The sequence below is a fragment of the Pelophylax lessonae genome (assembly GCF_965119305.1).
Source record: "Pelophylax lessonae genome assembly, chromosome: 3".
NCBI lineage: Eukaryota > Metazoa > Chordata > Amphibia > Anura > Ranidae > Pelophylax > Pelophylax lessonae.
The window spans coordinates 462978024-462997713 of record NC_138770.1 but is presented as its reverse complement, the minus strand read 5'-3'; the positions used below and the strand labels follow the sequence as shown (position 1 = coordinate 462997713).

The 19690-nt window shown below is 41.6% G+C and overlaps 1 protein-coding gene across 11 annotated transcripts in view; it reads right to left on the bottom strand.

The window, feature by feature from the left end:
- Positions 1-19690, bottom strand: part of QKI (QKI, KH domain containing RNA binding) — a 260193-nt gene that overhangs the window by 12837 nt on the left and 227666 nt on the right. For 7 of the 11 annotated variants that reach the window (XR_014225044.1, XM_082251334.1, XM_082251342.1 and 4 more), the window contains 2 exons: positions 15078-15165; positions 8335-8634 (listed from right to left, as the gene is read on the bottom strand). Coding sequence is in view for 10 of the 11 variants with exons in the window: in XM_082251334.1 (XP_082107460.1) it covers positions 8335-8634; positions 15078-15165 (388 nt within the window). In the remaining variant the exon portion in view is untranslated. The remainder of the gene's footprint in view (positions 1-8334; positions 8635-15077; positions 15166-19690) is intronic. The other 4 variants (XM_082251337.1, XM_082251340.1, XM_082251338.1 and 1 more) reach the window with 2 other exon arrangements.

Sequence of the window (19690 nt, the reverse complement as noted above, 5' to 3'; positions counted from 1 at the left end):
AAAGTGGCACATAATTGTGAAGTTGAAGATAAATGGTTTAAAAAAGAAAAAATGGAAAAGTGTTGCATGCATTTGTATTCAGCGCCCTTTACTCTGATACTCCTAACTAACCCCTTGCAGAAATTCTTTGGTTATACAAACCGATTGTTGCAGCAGCTGTCTGGGTGGCATACAGGAAATACAAAAACACTTAACTTAAGAGAGCAAATTTTCCAAGGATGAGGACTGCTCTCCAGGATTTAGACTGGGAGGGAATATTGGCATCAATGAGCACAGAACAGAAATGGGAAATTTTCAAAAAAACTTTATGCAAACTCACTGCAAAGTATATTGCCATGGGTAAGTTTAAAAGGCTAAAAATGAAACCTATGTGGCTCACAGTAAAGTTAAAAAAAAAAAAAAATCTATAAATAAAAAGAAAAGAGCTTTTAAAGAATATATAAATGAAGGAACACTATCATTGTTTAATTGTTATAAAGAATATAACAGAATGTAAAAAGGAAATCAAGGATGCAAAAGTTCAAAATGAACGACAGATTGCAAAAGATAGTAGGACAAACCCCAAAAAATTCTTCAAATAAATAGTAAAAAAAGGTTAGGTCTGAGCATGTAGGCCCTTTACAAAACAATCAGGAGTGGTTGACTGGGGACAAAGAGAAGGCAAATTTATTAAATACTTCCTTTAGCTCTGTGTATACAAAGGAGCATGGGGGAGCTCATGACCGTAATGAGGATGGTATTGACACATCCCCAAATGATCCACAATGGCTTAAAAGTGATATGGTCCAGAAATATTTAGACAGAATAAGGGTGGATAAAGCGCCTGGACCAGATGGCATCCACCCACGCATCCTAAAAGAATTGAGCGCTATTATTTTAAAGCATTTTGGCACTTTTCCACTGCAAGTACCGGCTCGGCTCCACTCGGCACTGCTTGGCCCAGCTCGGCTCAGTTTGCTGAAACGTGCCAACTCGTACCACGTAGTGGAAAAGCAAACTGAGCCGAGCAGAGCCTATACAGTGCTGAAACGTGCCGACTCGTACCACGTAGTGGAAAAGCACTGTATAGGCTCTGCTCGGCTCAGTTTGCTTTTCCACTAAAGTAGTAAGTGGGTGGGATTACAACGATTCTCTGACCAATCAGTGGTTAGTAGTGACAATCAAGGCTGCATGCAAAGGATTGTGGGATATGGTATAGGTATCTCAACCGAGGTGGTACTGTTTAAGCGAGCCCTACCATGTAGTGGAAAAGCGCCGCTGTACCAAACCATTCTAACACGTACCATGCGGTACCATGCAGTGGAAAATCGCCAAACCGAGCCGTACCATGCAGTGGAAAAGCGCCATTTGTTTAAAATTTTTAGGGACTTGTTAAGGACTGGAATAGTATCACTGGATTGGCGTAGGGCCAATGTGGTGCCTATATTTAAAAAGGGATCAAAGTCTTTGCCAAATAACTATAGACCTGTTAGTTTAACTTCTTGGACAGAGGGGTGGCTGTGGATGTAGTATACTCGGATTTTGCAAAAGCATTTGACACAGTTCCCCACACACACTGCTAATGTGTAAGGTAAAGGCTTGGAAAGATCAGTTTGCAAATGGATAGAAAATTGGCTAAAAGATAGAATTCAGAGAGTAGTGGTTAATGATTCTAACTCTGAATGGTCCAAGGTTATTAGTGGCGTACCCCAAGGTTCAGTGTTGGGACCCTTACTTTTTAATATCCTTATAAATGATATAGGGTCTGGGATTAAAAATTACCAATTCAGTCTTTGCAGATGACACCATGCTTTGCAGTGGAATAACTTCTTTACAGGATGTCTCCAACTTACAAGCTGACCTCAATGCACTGTTTCATTGGGCAACTATGTGGCAAATGAGGTTTAATGTTAATAAATGTAAAGTTTTGCACTTGGGGGCTAAGAATATGCATGCATCATACATACTAGGCGGAGTAAAACTGGGGGAATCCATAGCGGAGAAGGATCTGGGTGTTCTGGTAGATCATAAGCTTAATAATAGCATGCAATGCCAAGCTGCGGTTTCCAAAGCAAGCAAAGTCCTTTCTTGTATTAACAGAAGCATGGACTCCAGAGAGAGAGATAATGTTGCCCCTGTACAAATCATTAGTAAGACCTCATCTGAAATATACAGTTCAGTTTTTGGCACCAGTTCATAAAAAGGATATCGGGGAACTCGAGAAAGTGCAGAGAAGGGCAAAGAAGGGCAACCAAACCGATAAGAGGCATGGAGGAGCTCAGCGATGAGAAAAGATTAGAGGAACTGAATTTATTCTCTCTTGAGAAGAGGGGGCATATGATCAACATGTATTAATACATAAGGGGGCCATGAAGTCAACTTGTTGTTGAGTTGTTCACTTTAAGGTCAACACAGAGGATAAGGGGGCACTATCTACGTCTAGAGGAAGACAGATTTCATCTCCAAATACAGAAAGGTTTCTTCACTGTAAAAGCTGTGAAAATGTGGAATAGACTCCCTCCAGAGGTGGTTCTGGCTAGCTCACTAGATTGCTTTAAAAAAGGCCTGGACTCTTTCCTGGGTGGACTTAATATAAGTGGGTACTCATATTTAAAGATAACGCTGATCCAGGGAATATCAGGTTGCCTCTCAGGGGATCAGGTAGGAATTTTTTCCCCTGCTGTAGCAAACAATCATGTTTTGCTGGGGTTTTTTCGCCTTCTTCTGGATCAACTGCGGGTATAGGATTGTGTATATGGGACTGTATGGGTTTTTATTTGTGTTTTTCTTTTTTTTTTATTGGTTGAGCCAGAAGGACTTGTGTCTTTTTTTTTTCAACCTGACTATAACTAGAATCTAGTGGAACCAATTGCCTTCAGAAGTCACCTACGGTAATTAGTAAATAGAGTCCACCTGTGTGTAATTTAATCTATAAATACAGCTGTTCTGTGAAGCCCTTGGGGGTTTGTTAACCATTTCCCACCCAAGGACGTATGCCAGCTGCAATCAATGGTACTGGGATGATGTCTGTAGAAGGTAGAAGTGATCTGGATGGCTAATTAGCCATTTGATCACTTCTACGGGTGGTGGAAGGGGGTCAAACCCGCCCCAGCCACCTCTCCGATTTCATTGCAGAGGCCAGCGGTGATGGCTGCCTGGTACAGAGAGGAACTGATGTCTTTCCCCTCTCTATAACCCTGGAAACCTGAAGCGACAACTATTCAACACTTTCGGTTCCGCCCCTTTGTTTACCTGGCCACCAGCGGCCAAAGAAGCAGCTGATCGGACCGATCTCGCTCTGATCGACTGCATAGGGGGCCAGAGGAGAAATTTGGGGTCTAATAGACCCCAAATCTCTCCATAAAGAGGACCTGTCATGACCCATGCTGTCGCAAGGGATGTTGTTCATCCCTTGTGATAGCAAAGTTTATACAAAAAAAAAAAAAAATAGTGAAAAAAATACGTTACTCCCACACACATTTAAACGGTGATCCTACCACACGTGAGGTATTGTCGTAAACAACAGAGCGAGAGGAATAATTCTAGCACCAGACTTCCAGCTACTCTAAGCTGGTAACCTGTAAAGGCATATAAAGTGTCACCTATGGAGAATTTTAGGCACCGTAGTTTGCCGCCATTCCACGAGAATGCGTAATTTTAAAGTGTGACATGTTAGGTATCTATTTACCCAGGCCTAACATCTTTCACATACAAAAAAAGTGGGCTAACTTTACGTCCCCCCCCCCCCCAAAAAAAACAATTGCATTTAAAAAAACGCTGCGCAAATACTGTGTGACATAAAAAATTGCAACACACACCATTTTATTCTATAGGGTCATTGCTAAAAGAAAAAAAAAATTATAATGTTTAGGGGTCAGAAAAGGCTTGGGAAGAAGGTCATTAAAGAACCTTAGTGAACAAAGAGCATCATGAAGGCCAAGGAACACACCAGACAGGTCAGGTATAAAGTTGTGGAGAAGTTTAAAGCAGGGATAGGGTATTTTAGTGAACAAAAAGCATCATGAAGGCCAAGGAACACACCAGACAGGTCAGGTATAAAGTTGTGGAGAAGTTTAAAGCAGGGTTAGGGTATAAAAAAAATCTCATGGAGCACTGTTCAATCCATCATCCGAAAATGGAAAGAGTATGGCACAAATGCAAACATACCAAGACATTGCCGTCCGCCTAAAATGACAGGCCGGGTAAGGAGAGCAATAATCAGAGAAGCAGCCAAGAGGCCCATGGTAACTGAAGATACTCAGCTCAGGTGGGAGAATCTGTCCACAGGACAACTGGTAGTCATGCACTCCACAAATCTGTTTTTTTATGGAAGAGTGGTAAGAAGAAAGTCATTGTTGAAAGATAGCCATAAGATGTCCTTTTTGCAGTTTGCAAGAAGCCATGTGGGGGACACAGCTAACGTAGAAGGTGGTGCTCTGGTCAAATAGAATAACTTTTTGGCCTAAAAGCAAAACGCTATGTGTGGCGGAAAACAAACACTGCACATCACCCTGAACACACTTTCCCAACCGTGAAATATGGTGGTGACAGCATCATGTTGTGGGGATGCTTTTCTTCAGCAGGGACAGGGAAGCTGGTCAGAGTTGATGGGAAGCTGGTCAGAGTTGATGGGAAGATGGATGGAGCCAAATACAGAGTAACCTTAGAAGAAAACCTGATCAAGTATGCAAAGACCTGAGACTGGGGCGGAAGCTCATCTTCCAGCAAAACAGCGACCCTAAACATACAGCCAGAGCTACAATGGAATGGTTTAGATCAAAGCCTATTCATGTGTTCGAATGGCCCAATCAAAGCCTAGACCTAAATCCAAATTTGAATATGTGGGAAGACTTGAAAATTGCTCTTTACGGACGCTGTCCATCCAATCTGACAAAGTTTGAGCTATTGTGCAAAGAAGAATGGGCAAAAATCACACTCTCTAGATGTGCAAAGCTGGTAGAGACATGAAATGACTTGCAGCGAAAGGTGGTTCTACGAAGTATTGACTTAGGGGGTCTAAATACAAATGCACGCCACACTTTTCATATATTTGTAAAAAAAACTTTGAAAATCATTTATCATTTTTCTACCACCTCACAATTATGTGCCACTCTGTTTTGGTCTATCACATAAAATCTCAATAAAATACATTTACGTTTTAGGTTGTAAAATGACAAAATGAGGAAAATTTCAAGGGGTATGAATACTTTTTCAAGGCATTGTACAAAGAAATCCTTGATGAAAACCTGTTCTAGAGCGCTCTCTACCTCAGACTGGAGCGAAGGTTAATCTTCAAGCAGGACAACGACCCTAAGCACACAGCCAGGATAAAGAAGGGACTACAGGACAACTCTGTGAAAGTCCTTGAGTGGCCAATTTTAGAGCCCAGACTTGAACCCAATTGAACATCTCTGGAGAGATCTGAAAATGGCTGTGGACCGACGCTCCCCATCAAACCTGATGGCGCTGGAGAGGTCCTGTAAAGGAGAATGGGAGAAACTGCCCACAAATAGGTGTGCCAAGTTTGTAGCATCATACTCAAAAAGAGTTGAGGCTGTAACTGGTGCTGAAGGTGCTTCAACAAAGTTTTGAGCAAAGGCTGTAAATACTTATGTACATGTGATTTTTTTCCATTTTTATTAAAATTACAAAGATTTCAAACAAGCTTTGAGGTTGTCATTGTGGGGTATTGTTTGCCGAATTTTGAGGAACATAATGAATTGAATCAATATTGGAATAAGGCTGTAACATACCAAAATGTGTAAAAAGTGAAGCACTGTGAATACTTTCTGGATGCACTGTACAGGAAAGGGGTAAAGATTTTTCAGGCTCCATGCTTGCTACAGTTCACTGATTATTAGGCATAAAGCCAAGTTCAGGATGCTAGTCTGCACAGTTAAAAACAGGATAGCAATAGTAGCTTCAATATTTGTATCCACTCAGAGAATTTAAAGTGGTTCTACAGGCATGACAATTTTACCTTAAAGTAGAAGTTAACCTTTACAAATAAAAAAATAAATGCACTTTTTTTTGCAGGTAAAAAAAATATGCATTTATTTTTTGTAATGAACCTGTAAAGCATTTACACCCATGATCAGCAGATTGGGGGTGTGATACCACAATCCTGTAGACTGTCTGTGTATCTGTCTGGCCATACCTCTGATATGACAAGGCAGTTAAACTGCCCGCCCCAAATTTTTTGCAAATCTTGACAGCTAGCAGGGGTGGGAGAAAATCCCCAGCTAACGGTCAGAACGGGGCATTAGGGGGAGCGGGGGCTGGTGCATCTGTAACATGTTACACTCCGAATACAGGTGTCCTATCTCAATCCAGTGCTGTGCCTGAGAGCAGCAACACTGCTTTCTCCTCCTCTCATCCCAGGACTCAGTGAGAGCAGCAGAAGCCATTGGCCCATGCTGCTGTCAATCAAATTCTGTAACAAGGGAGCAGGGAAGAGATGGGCAGTGTCTGTCTACAGAGGCACATAGCCCAGCTCCAGAGTGAGCCCGCAGGTGCACATCCATAGGAAGCAGTTTCCTATGGAGGCGCACTGAGAAGAGGAGGAGCTGAGAGTGCTGGCTGGGAACCTGAGAAGAGGTGGTTTGGGGCAGCTCAGTGCAATACCATTGCACACAGCAGGTAAGTATAACATCTTTATTTTAAATAAAAACATTTAAGCTTTACATTTAAACAATACTGAACAGTTTTGATAAAAAAGCCATCAATGCATATTTCTACTGTCTCACAACTGCATTCATGTTAACAGCTTTACTTCTAAATATGATTTTTTTTTTTCTGCCTAAACCATTACATCTGTTTTCAAACGAAAAATAATAATACCAAAAATGCATAATCATAGTTCAAATAGTTGTACATGTCTGTGTCTATATTTTAACACATAATAACATAACAAAACCAACTAATATTTAGCTAACAATGGCTACATGTTCACTTTACCTAAAAAAAAATAATGTAATTTTATGGCAACTAAATCAGTTCAATAAGTGTGAACAATAAATCAAATAAGAATGGCACAAAAAGCAGAATTTCGTCCCATTTTAAAGTGGAGTTCCACCCATTTTTAATAAATTGGATTACATAGATCTAAAGTCACTAAAATGGGTGGAACTCCACTTTAAGTTATTGCACTTTCCCTCTACTAGTTTAAGGACCAGTTTTTATAAATGCACTATTTTAATATAAACCCCAAAGATGTATTGTATTCAGGGAACTACACTTGTGTTGCACTGGCCAACCGTAAAAATATTGTGGATGGATTGTTGGGTTCCTGCACACTCTTCATACAGCTCTGTGGTCGTACCTCTGTACAGGATGTCCGTTTCAGAGCTGCAGGAAGATCAGCATACTTGTACTCCATTGAGAACTACAAGTCATAGCCTGCACATCGGCACTACGCTTTAACATTGAGGGATTTTTCACATCATGTCAGCAAGGGCATATAGAAAACAACTGATTTCTATGTACCCTGTACACACCACACAGGTGAATTGCGGACCACTAGATATTAAAAATGCAGTATGGCTGCATTTTTACGCAGCACATCTCACCACAGCCTGCTGCAATGTGATGCGCCATAGAGTGGAATGAAGTGTGTGCAGTATAGCATGTGGACTGGTGTACAGGAGTCCTTAAGGAATGCCATACAAATAATTTCAGAAGCTGTATTACAAGATTTATTTCAAAGTTCCTCTGAACCCTTTTGACCCATCACTGTACCAAATCCACAGGCAGCAAGCAAACTGAGTAATGTGTGATTTTATTTCTGGGACTGAATAAAAGCTTAACCACTTGTGGATAGCATTTAGTGAGAGGCACTGTTTACTTGGTGAAATTACATACCAGGAATTCCTTTTTAAAAAGCCACGTAAAACCATATCCCTAACTTTATACATGTTGTAATCTTGCTATGTAATAAGATTACGGTTAGCAATAGCCTTGGAGGTTATAGAACAAATGACAGCCAGAAAGATGTTGACTGAACACATAAGGCCATTAAGTACCCTGACCATTATCTTGGAATTGATGCTGCAATGTGAACATTTTAAAGCCATGTGCAAAAAAATAAAGCTAACGGGACAAAATTATTTTAGTTGTATTTATAGTTTATGTAACAATTTGTATTTTAGTATTTTTTTTAATTTAGGGGTCTTTAAAAACTATCCTCACTCTTTTTTCAGTTCAAAAGTATCTAAAAATCAATATTTAAGTTAACTGAACAAAATAGATTTTTCATTTAAAATATTTGCTATTTTGAAAGCATTCCTTCTGTAAAAAAAAATAAATAAAAAAGGCAATATTTTTAACAGTAAAGAGTATACAGTCACAAGATCTTACCTAATACCCCACTTGTTTCAATAGGATACTCGAGAATTGATGTAGCTGGAGCCAAGGTATAAGGATATTCATATGGTGTGTAGATCAAGCCAGCTTCTGGACCTTGTTGGACTAGTGTTGCAGTAGGATGAGGGGTTCCATTTGGCATGACAGCGGCTGTCTGTATTTGTCTGATCAAAGGCATTAAGGTAGGGCCAGCTGGCGTAGGTGTACGCAGAGCAGCTGGTGGCAGAACAGGCGCAGGCCCAGTTATAATCCGTGGGGCCTGAGCTGTCGCTGCAAGAGAAAAGGCAAGGGCTGCTACAGTAAGCAAAGAAAAATTAGAAGGAAGTGTAGAAGAAGCAGTACAAAAAAGGTAGGGTAAGAAATACATAAAGGGAAAAGAGGAGGAATAGAAAATAAGCAGGAAGGAAGGGGGAAAAAAGGAGAATCATTAGTTCATGCGCTGATCACACTAAGTGCCAAAGCACACCATTCAAATGCGAACAAGCTATCCCAGATCACCAGCGTGATTAAATGCAAACATGCTTCAATTAAATGCAAATACCTTACAGTAAGGTACTGCAAAAATTCCTCAGATTAAAAATCAGTACTTGGATAACATTGCAAACAGAAGTCACTGTAAAATATTGTTAGAAAAGCCAGTGATTTTGCCATAAAGAATTCAAAAAAAGGTAAGAGAAATGAAGTTCAGCAGTCACAAGAAAAAGAACAGGTATTATGTGATGCTGTTAAAATAGAAGATCAACACTGGAAAATAAATTATTATAGAGGGTTGCATTCCAAACTGTGTAATTCAAGTTCCCTTTAAAGCGGAGTTCCACTCAAAAGTGGAACTTCCGCTTTAGGTATTCTAACCCCCTGACATGCCACATTTGGCATGTCTTTTTTTTTGGGGGGGGGGGGGGAGCGGGTACCTAGTTTTGACAGGTACCCGCTCCCACTTCGGCTCGGAGCGCCGCGGCGCCCTGAGCGGAAGTTCTCCTCTCCCCCTCCCTCCCTGCAATCTTCTGGGACATGTCAGAGGTCCCAGAAGATTGCCGGCCAATCAAGACGCGCAGCGCGACTCGCGCATGCGCAGTGGGTACCCGGCTGTGAAGCCGCAAACTGTCACAGCCGGGTGCCCACAGCAGTGATGCCGGCGCTGAGGGAGAGGATCGAGGCTTCGGGCGGCCGCATTGCTGGACCGTTGGACAGGTGAGTGAAATGGCTGGAACTCCGCTTTAAAGAACATTACAAGGACAATGTTTAAAATATAGCTTTAGCAGAGCAACACACTGCTGTAGAAAATGTACAAAACTTTCTGCAATGGTTAAAGCATTGGTTATCCCCCACCAAAAAAAAACAAAAAAAAAAAAAAAACACACAGATCATGTCCCCCTAAAGCATATTATACAGCACAGCACTTGTGCTGTGTCATTTGGCCCCCCCCATATCGCCTAAAAAAAACCTGGCTGATCTTGCCAGTTTCGACCCTCCCCTCTTTACACTGACCATGGTGTATCATGACTGCTGAGCCCTGACACCATGGTCAGTGTATGTGCCTCCGTCATCCGCAGCCCTGCTCTCCTGTGTCGTCCTCCCCCCTCCTCTCCTTGCCTTCTGTGTCCTCCTCCCCCCTCGCTGTCTGCTGTGTCAGCGCCTGCCCCTCCACTCCTGCTGCTCTCCTAGTATAAAATAATTATATCCCCCCTGTATTATAACACTAAGTGCTCATGTATCTGTCTTCTAGAAAAAATATGCTATCTGTACCTATATCACAGTGGCTCCCAGAGATCACGTGACCGCTCGGCACGCTCTCTCCTCTCTTCCCCGGCTGACGTCAGCTAGAGTCCTCGGGCCCGCCCAATGGGGCTGTCAGTTGGGCAGAGAAGAGAGCCGAGGGATCAGCTGATCGCTGGGAGCTACTGTGATATAGGTACAGATCTGCATATTTTTTCCATAAGACAGGCACAGGAGCACTTAGTGTTATATTACAGAGGGGATTAGATTATTTTACAGTAGTGGCTTATCAACCACTTTAAATTGGCCTTAATTTGGTAATGCACCAATACTTAATGCAAAAGAATGTAACACTTTGCTCATTTGGTAGGAGTAATGTCTATAGATTTTAAAATTTCTACCACAAGGGAGAAGTTAGCATAAATTGACCAGATTCCTGAGGATCATCTGCTATTTTTAACGGTATAAGTTTGGATACATTGCATTTCAGGAGACATTTCAAAGCTGTAGTAATTCAGAGTATACAAATGTATGCTTTTCATTTTTTTAATCAATCTACACAGTAGCATGCATGCAAAAAGATCAAGCACTAGTATCAGGGAGATTCTGATTACCTAAGAAGTAAAAAAAGCATGCTAAACTGTAACAAAAAGGAGAATAGAGATGGAAGTAAGCACTGAATGTCAAACAAAAACACGAGGAAGAAGCCAAACATTTACAGAAAGTATTCGATGAAACAGTGTAAGATGCAAAAGACCAAATGCAAAGTGCAGTTAGCGAATACTGGATGCTATGGGTAGCTGCATTTTATACTTGGCACTTTTAACTGAATAAGGCTGGTTGTGTTTTACATGAGTATTTCTTAAATACATATGCAAGAACAGTTAAGCATGTTCAGCAAACTGAATACAAACGGGAAATTAAAAAGCTGATGCCTAAAGAAAAAAAAATATTGCAGTTACTAGAAGGTGAAACCCCAGTCAAATACAAAGTTAAAATGTTTTCTGTGCAGCCACTCTCCTGAATCCCACACCTATAGGTCACATCAGTGTCATAGAAAGGTAGTACCGCTATTCAGAACTGTAGTTCCATAGCTTCTATCACTTTCTCACATCTACTCAATAGACTATAAATGTATATCAGCAGAATTGCTGGGGTTCACCCTGTGCTCTGCATTTCCTAACCCTAAAGCCTGGAACATGTAAAATCAACAGCCTTGTACAATGCATTAACATTAACATTTTCTCCTTTACTTAGAAACTGCAATTTTTTCCCCTCTGGAAACATTGGGGTTGTGAGACTGTCAGTAGCTCCCATTGATTCTAAGGGCTTGTTCACATGAGCTGCTGGGCTTGATCATGTTTAATCAGCCCTCCTTGCCCCAAACTGCAAGTGTAAACCTAATCTAAGAGTTAAGAAGAAGCCAAGGCACAGTTATATATTCTACTAAATTATTTGAATAGCTAACCAATCCATGGATAGAATTCTCCCGTAACTCCAGCTGCTACTACAAAAGTGAATACTTTCAGTATCCCAAGGCCCCCTGGGCCCAGAGATCTACCAAGTCTACCTCCAAGCCTACCTTGTGAACTGGTGACCCCCACTCAGTCTGGTGGGGGGGGGAAGGCTGCTACGGTTCTCAAAGGTCTGGGTAGAAATAAATTTAGGACAACTGGGTTATTCCCACCATCTCACAGGGATACAAACTGGATTTTCAAGGGTGTTCCCACACCCTCGGTTTGTAAAGTCAAACATAACTGCAGATCCTCTAAAAATATCTCTTTCTGGCTCTGAGCCACTTAAGGTCCCAAAGAGTGATTACAGAAGTTCCAGAAGACGAAAGATTCAGGGTTTTTTTTTTTTTTTTACTCAAACCTTTTTTTAGTCCCCAAGTCGAACAGAGATGTTGAGACCAAATCTGGATCTCAAAACTCTGAACCAGTTTTTGAACATTTATACTTTCCGTATGGAGTCAATTGGTTCAGCCATGGCCTCCCTACAGGGAGAAAAATTTCTAGCATCCAGACATCAAGGATGCATATCTTCACGTGCCTATATTTGAAGCTCATGAAAGGTTTTTATGCTTTGCAGTAGAAAACCATCATTTTCAGTTTGTGGCCCTGCCCTTCGAGTTGGCCACAGCTCCAAGAGTGTTCAAAAAGATCCTAGCTCCAGTATTTGCCGCTCTAAGGTCTCAAGGGATATCAGTGATAGGATATCTAGACGATCTATTACTAACAGATCGATCGGCTTCGGCCCTAAGCCGAAATGTTTTCCACACAGTACAGTTCTTAAAACAATTGGGTTGGGTGCTGAACCTGGAAAAAAGTCAGCATTACAGCCGGTCCAGCGTCTGGAATGTCTGGGTATCCTTGTGGACACAGTACAGGCAAAGATTCTTGCCATCAAACCTGAAGAATCTGGTTCGATCTGTAAGAAGGCAAAAGTATCCTTCCGTACGTCTTTGCATGAAAGGTATTAGGGAAGATGGTGTCCACATTCAGAGCAATTCCCTATGCTCAATTCCATGCCAGACTCTTACAGAACAACACTCTGTCAGCATGGACCAGAAAGGTCCAGTCCCTAGACTGGTGCATGTTTCTGGTACCAAGAGTATGTCAGAGTCTAGGTTGGTGGTTGTTAACCAGAAATTTAGAAAAAGGAAAATCCTTTTTTAGTAGTCTGGAAGTAGTGACTACAGATGTCAGTCTCTCTGGGTTGGGGAGCAGTTCTGGAGGAAGTCACTGTTCAAGGGTGGCCTTGGGTAGAGAAAAGTCTCCCCATCAATATTTTGGAAATCCAAGCAGTCTGTTGGACTTTAGAGTACTGGATGCCCAGACTTTGGGCTCACCCTGTCAGGGTACAATCCAAAAATGCCACAGCTGTGGCTTACATCAATCATCAAGGAGGCACCAAATATCAGTCGGCCCAGAAAGAGGTGGATATCATCCAATCCTGGGCAGAGAAGTTTGTTCCATGCCTTTCAGCAGTTTTCATTCCAGGAATAGAAAACTGGCAGGCAGACTGAGTAGTCAACAGATGTTTCGGGGGGAATGGTCCTTACACCCCAAAATCTTTGCATCGATCTGCCAACGCTAGGGGGTCCCAGATGTAGGTCTGTTGGCATCCAGGTTCAACAACAAGTTGGAGATTTGTGTTAAGGCACATGGATCCACTCGCAGTTGGAGTGGATGCTTTGGTAACTTCCTTGGAAGGAGTTTTCCCTGATCTATGCCTTTCCTCCGGTTCAGCTACTACTGCGTCTGTTACGCAGAATCCAGCTAGAGGGGGAACCAGTAATCCTGGTAGCTCCAGCATGGCTGAGGAGGGTTTGGTATGCACAAATTCAAAAATTGGAAGTGGCAAGGCCTTGGGTTCTTCCACTGTGTCCGGACCTACTCTCTCAAGGTCCGATATTCGACCTGCTTTACAGTCTCTAAATTTGACGGCTTGGCTACTGAAGCCTAATTTTGAAAGAGCAGGGTATATCTGGCCCTGCAGTTTCTTCCATGATAAATGCTAGAAAACCAGTCTCTAGAAGCATTTATTACAGAGTCTGGAAATCTTACATTACCTGGTGTGAAGCCAGGAAATGGCATCCCTGCAAGTACATTATCGGGAGAATTCTAGCGTTCTTGCAAGTAGGGGTAGATATGAAATTAGCCTAGAGCACTATTAAGGGTCAAATTTCAGCCTTGTCGATTTTTTCCCAGAAACCGATCGCTTCGCATTCCTTGGTTCAAACCTTCGTCCAAGGGATGTTACGTTTGCTTTCTGTAGTGAAACCAGCATTGTGTCCTTGGGATGTAAATTTGGTGCTGGCAGTTTTACAGAAACAGCCTTTTGAGCCAATGGGGCATATCCCCTGGTTCTTCTGACCAGAAAACTGGACTTTTTGATTGCGATAACTTCAGCCAGAAAAGTATCAGAACTAGCAGCTTTTTCTTGTAAAGAACCAGTCTTGATTTTACATCAAGATAGGGTAATTTTATGTCCACACCCAGGTTTTTTGCCCAAGGTGGTGTCCACTTTTCTTTTGATTTAGGACATTATATACCGACTTGCTTTTTTCCAGATCCTCAAACAGAGTAGGAAAAGTTACATTCTCTTGATGTAATACAGGCACTTAAGATTTATTTGGAAAGGTCGGCTCAAGTTGGTAAGACTGATCTTTTGTACGTGCTGCCAGAAGGACCCAGGAGAGGGCAGGCAGCATCTAAGTCTACGATTTCTCATTGAATTCGCCAGGTTATTATCCAGGCGTATGGTTTGAAAGGGAAGGTTTTACCTTTTCCTGTAAAGGCACACTACCAGAAGAGTAGGTGCCTCTTGGGCAGTTCACCATCAAGCTTCTATGGCTCAGATTTGCAAAGCCGCGACCTGGTCGTCAGTGTATATGTTCACTCGTTTCTATCGAGTGGATGTTAGGATCCAGGAGGAGTCTGCATTTGGCCACAGTTTTCTGCAGGCAGCTGTGTATATCTTTTTTGGTCTGATGGTGGTATTTATGGTGTCCCCCTCCCCTCAGATGCATTGCTGTGGAACGTCCCATATGGTAATGAATATGGCTCTGTGTCCCGTGATGTACAAAAGAGAAATATGGATTTTTTTTACTACAGCTTACCTGTAAAATCTCTTTCTTGGAGTACATCACAGGACACAGAGGTCCCTACCCTCTTGCAAGGGGTCTTTTTATTGCTTGCTACAAAACTGAGGTACTTCCTGTGTAGAGGGGGGTTATATAGGGGGACTTCCTGTGTGATTGGTTGCCAGTGTCCACTCACCTGAAGGTGGTGTATAACCCAAATGGTAATGAATATGGCTCTGTGTCCTGTGATGTACTCCAAGAAAAGGATTTTACAGGTAAGCTGTAGTAAAAAATCCATATTTTTCTGCATGTTTACATTATGAATTTTTATTCCCATGAATTCTAGGGCACCCTATAGAAAACACCACAAGGTATAGAAACATCTACCAATAGAAAACAGACAGCGGAGAAAAAAAAAAGAGATTCTGCTTACGTGATTTTAAGTTAGCGTCCCTGTAGGTGCCATTTAGGATGGCCAGTTCCATCAACTGCATCTTTTTTAAACTGTCTTCGCCTTCTGCCTGCAAATAGAGAAAAAAGTCAGTAAATCAAGTTAGTACCTAAAGAATAATACATGAAGTATAAAAGTTTCCTTTGTGGATTGAGTACCAGAAACTGAAAAAGCTATTTTATTCATTTTTAATATTTTCCAATCAGTGTGTCCATTCTTTATTTTGTTGAGAAATTACTTTGAAAAACACCCCCTAGCATTTCTAGCCAACCATCTTGAGTAAGAGCAGATTCATGTAACATTAATTCCTGGAATCCATCTGTCCTTAACCTATCAATCCTTAGGCAGGCATGCTTAGTTGGGAAAGCCCCTCTTCCCTTCCTTCAGATGAAAGGGGAAAAAAAGGCCATGAAAACACCTGGGATGCATGACATTTGGCCTAGGCCAGAAACCAGGAAGCAACTGAAGATATGTAGGATGTGTAGAATAAGGATTAAAAATACTTAATGTTGATTGAGTAAATTTTTTAAAGCAAAAAATAAATAAATACGATTTTTGAACATGTTTTTAAACCACTTGCCAGCTGTAGAACTTGCATATGCGGCAGCTAGGTGGCACTTCTGCACCAGGTCATGAACCTTGTGCGTGACCTGACACTTTCGGGTAGGGGGGTGCATGCACACCGCCGGCCTCCTGCTTCAATTATACACCGCGGGAGTGGATATGTGGGTACCACAGACTTGATGTCTGCCAGCACCTACTGATCATTTGGTACAGCGGCAGAACAGCAGTCTGCCTATGTTAAGAATTTGGTTTTGTCAGTAGGTAAGGCATAGATCCTGTGTTCCTGGAAAACAGGGACAAGGACCCATGTCTTCCCCTAGTAAAAGCACCTCCCACGCTGTACAAAAACAGGCTGGGCACACAGATAAACCTTCAATTGCCCCTGATGTTAACCCCTTCCCAGCCAGTGTCATTAGTACAGTGACAGGGCATGCATATTTTTTAGCACTGATAAATGTAATAGTGACACTGATTCACAAAAAAGTGTCAAGAGTCCGTGTCCAATTTTTCAGCCAAAATATCGCAGTCCTGCTATAAGTCACTGATCACCACCATTAATAGTAGAAAAAAAAAATTATACATCTCCCATAGTTTGTAGACGCTATAACTTTTGCATAAACCAATCAATATACGCTTATTGGGATTTCTTTTTTTCTACCAAAAATGTAGCAGAATACATATTAGCATAAATTGATGAAGAAATTAGATTTTTTTTCAATTTTTATTGGACAGGTTTTATAACAAAGTAAAAATACAGATTTTTTTTTTTAATTCAAAATTGTCGGTTTTTTGTTTATAGTGCAAAAAATAAAAAAACTGCAGAGGTTCTCAAATACCACCAAAAGAAAGCTCTGTTTGTGGGGAAAATAAATTTTATTTTGGTACAGCGTTACACGGCTGCGCAATTGTCAGTTAAACGCAGTGCCGTATCGCAAAAAATGGCCGGTCAGGAAATGGGGTAAATCTTACGGAGGTCAAGTGGTTGAAGCTATGGTTTGACTTCCACCAAGGAGACCATGTTTATCGTGTAAATATGTAGAATCACTAAGTTTTCCCTGCTTTTGTATTGGTTTTATCTGCATTGCATAGACATCCAACCACAACACAAACATTTTGTAGGTTAACTATCTTTTACATAAATCTATCCTAATGTCTGTGGGTATGCAGTATGTATGCAGGGACTGATGTGACAAACTGGTCCTCAGAGAAATACAGCTGCTACTACTACTGACCTTTTTAAAATGCTAGTTGCTTGGATGCCATGCCACCCCACTGGCATTACAGTTGAACTAAACTCCGGGTAATACTAGCTGGCTACGGTCATCTTATCCTTGGCTATTTCTGGGTGCTGGGTTTTCAGCCTCTTGACTGGCTGGTGGTGGAATGAGGTCATTCCCAGAATGTGCATGGGGGTCCATCATTCTGCACAGCCAGAGTGTGTGGAGAACGCACACCGAGCTGTGCATGTTAAGTTAAATATTACAAACCTTTAAGGATTTGGGAAACTAATATTCATTCCTTTAGCAACTACAAGAATATGAGAGTTTATCATTTATAAAAAGTGCTGGCATTTTCCTTTAGGGAATAAGAAATGGTAAGCAGATGGCTTATTTGGAGTTCACTATTCTTCTGCTAAATGTTGTGCAGATTGCTGAACTAGTGCAATAAATCATTTACGTTAATACAGCGACTAGACCAGTCATTCACTTGTAGTTTTATCATTGCAGTAGTCCTAACACTTGATTAAGAGTAATGAAAACGGGTTTTAATTTACAGAAAAACCAGATTAAGAGTAAAATTTTCCCTTAGGAAACACTATTTTCATACATCTGAAAACTAAGCATTTCAACAGGACACCATACCAAAGGTTTAAAATGCACCTATCCACAGACTATGAACATAAATAGCATTTGCATAATCTTTAGACTGTAAAATAGCTGTAAGGCAAGCAATCACCAACCTCTCTAGCTGCATACACTGTGAAATAATCCTCAAATATCACCACAAAGACTAGCTTTCAGTTGGTTTCTAACAACTTGGAAACGCTTATGAAGACACTTTAAGAAAATTAGCGACCAAACATGCAAATCAAGCTGCCTTTTTGTTCAGCAAAGTCTCTGGGACAGTATTTCTGTAACCCCTGTACCTGTAATCCTCGGATACAAACAGATTTGCAAAAAGCTGCAACAGATCACTGAAGAGGAGCCAGATTTGCATTCTAAACAGAGGCATAATTAAAAGCGTTTGTTACCCCCCCCCCCAAAAAAAAAAAAACCTGGCTGATCCTGCCTGGTTCTGCCCTCCCCCCTGTAAACGGACCACGGTGTCAGCAGCAGTTTACGTGCCTCCATCATCCGCAGCCCTCCTGCCTGCTCTCCCACCTCCCCTCCCTGTCTGTCAGCTGTATGTGTGTGAGCTGCCAATCCCCTCCTAGAACTGCTGAGCAGTGCAAACATTGCTGCTCACAATCACTGCCAGCCCCTCTGCTAGGGTAACATGTAGTAGATAGTGTATGTCGTTTATTAAAATTCATCTTCTAAATAGCTTATTGTGAATGCCTGGCAGACAGAGGAAGATCTCGGCCACTACCTCTGTAGAAGAGACATCAGAGGAAGAGAGTGATAGGTGGTCTCATGACCGCTGATAAGCGAGAGGAAATCAAGTATTTAGAAGATGAGTTTTAAGAAATGACACACACTATATACTACATGTTATCCCAGCAGAGGGTCTGGCAGTGATTGTGCCTTAACAACCCCTTTAGGTGGTCAGGATCAGGTCTCTGTTTCAGTGCTACTTTAGAGAACCCGAGTAAGGAGTTCATGATTCAATTAATCAGTAACCTTGTAATAAAAATCTGTTGTACAATCTGTCTAGCTGCCTGTGTTTAGCACCGCCTTCCTGTGTGACAAAATTAATAAATCCCTTCCCCTGTGTCAGTTCACATTAGAAGACAGACAGGTTGGCAAAATTAGGCTCTTCATAAAAATTAAACAGAAAAGAAGCTGTAATTTTTCTTCACAATACCAACAGATAGGTGGATAAGGGCTTGTTTTACCCAGTTTCCATCTGCCCACAGTACATTTACTGCAGGTAGGCGGCATTGGTAGACTGGATCACATACGTTTACATCGCCAGCTGATAAGCAGCCGGGTATCATGTGATCACTATGCAAAGCACAACACTGAATAGCAAAAAAATGGCCTGGTCATGAAAGGAGTAAAATCTTCTGGAGGTCAAGTGGTTAAAGTGCTTGTCTAGAATATGTATATACACTACTGTGCATAGTCTTGGCACTGGCTTTAAAATTTCTGACCACAGGACGACAGCAATATTTCAAAGACAAAAAAGTAGGTAAATGTATTCTTTTCAAGTAGGCTCTAGGTATCTTAGATTGTAAGCTCCTTGAGGACAGACACAGTATGTAAAGCACTGTGTGAATTGCTGGTGCTAGATACACTGAAACATTTTTTAAAAACGCAACACTAGTTTTTGCCCCCATTTTTCATTAGCTGTACTCAAAGATCTAAGACTTTCGATGTACGCAAAAGGCCCATTTCCCTCAAATATTCTTCACAAATCTGTCTAAATCCTCCACTGGTGAGGCATATAAAGATGCTGATTAGACAGCATGATTAATGCACAGGTGTGCCTTAGGCTGGCCACAATAAAAGACCACTCTAAAATGTGCAGTTTTACTGTATTGGGGGTCCGAAAACCAGCCAATATCTGGTGTGACCACCATTTGCCTCATGCAGTGCAACAAATCTCCTTTGCATAGAGTTGATCAGGTTGTTGATTGTGGCCTGTGGAATGCTGGTCCACTCCTCTTCAATGGCTGTGCGAAGTTGGTGGATATTGGCAGGACCTGGAACACGCTGTCTTATACGCCGATCTAGAGCATCCCAAACATGCTCAATGGGTGACATGTCCGGTGAGTATGCTGGCCATGCAAGAACTGGGTTGTTTTCAGCTTCCAGGAATTGTGTACAGATCCTTGTAACATGGGGCCGTGCATCATCATGCTGCAACAT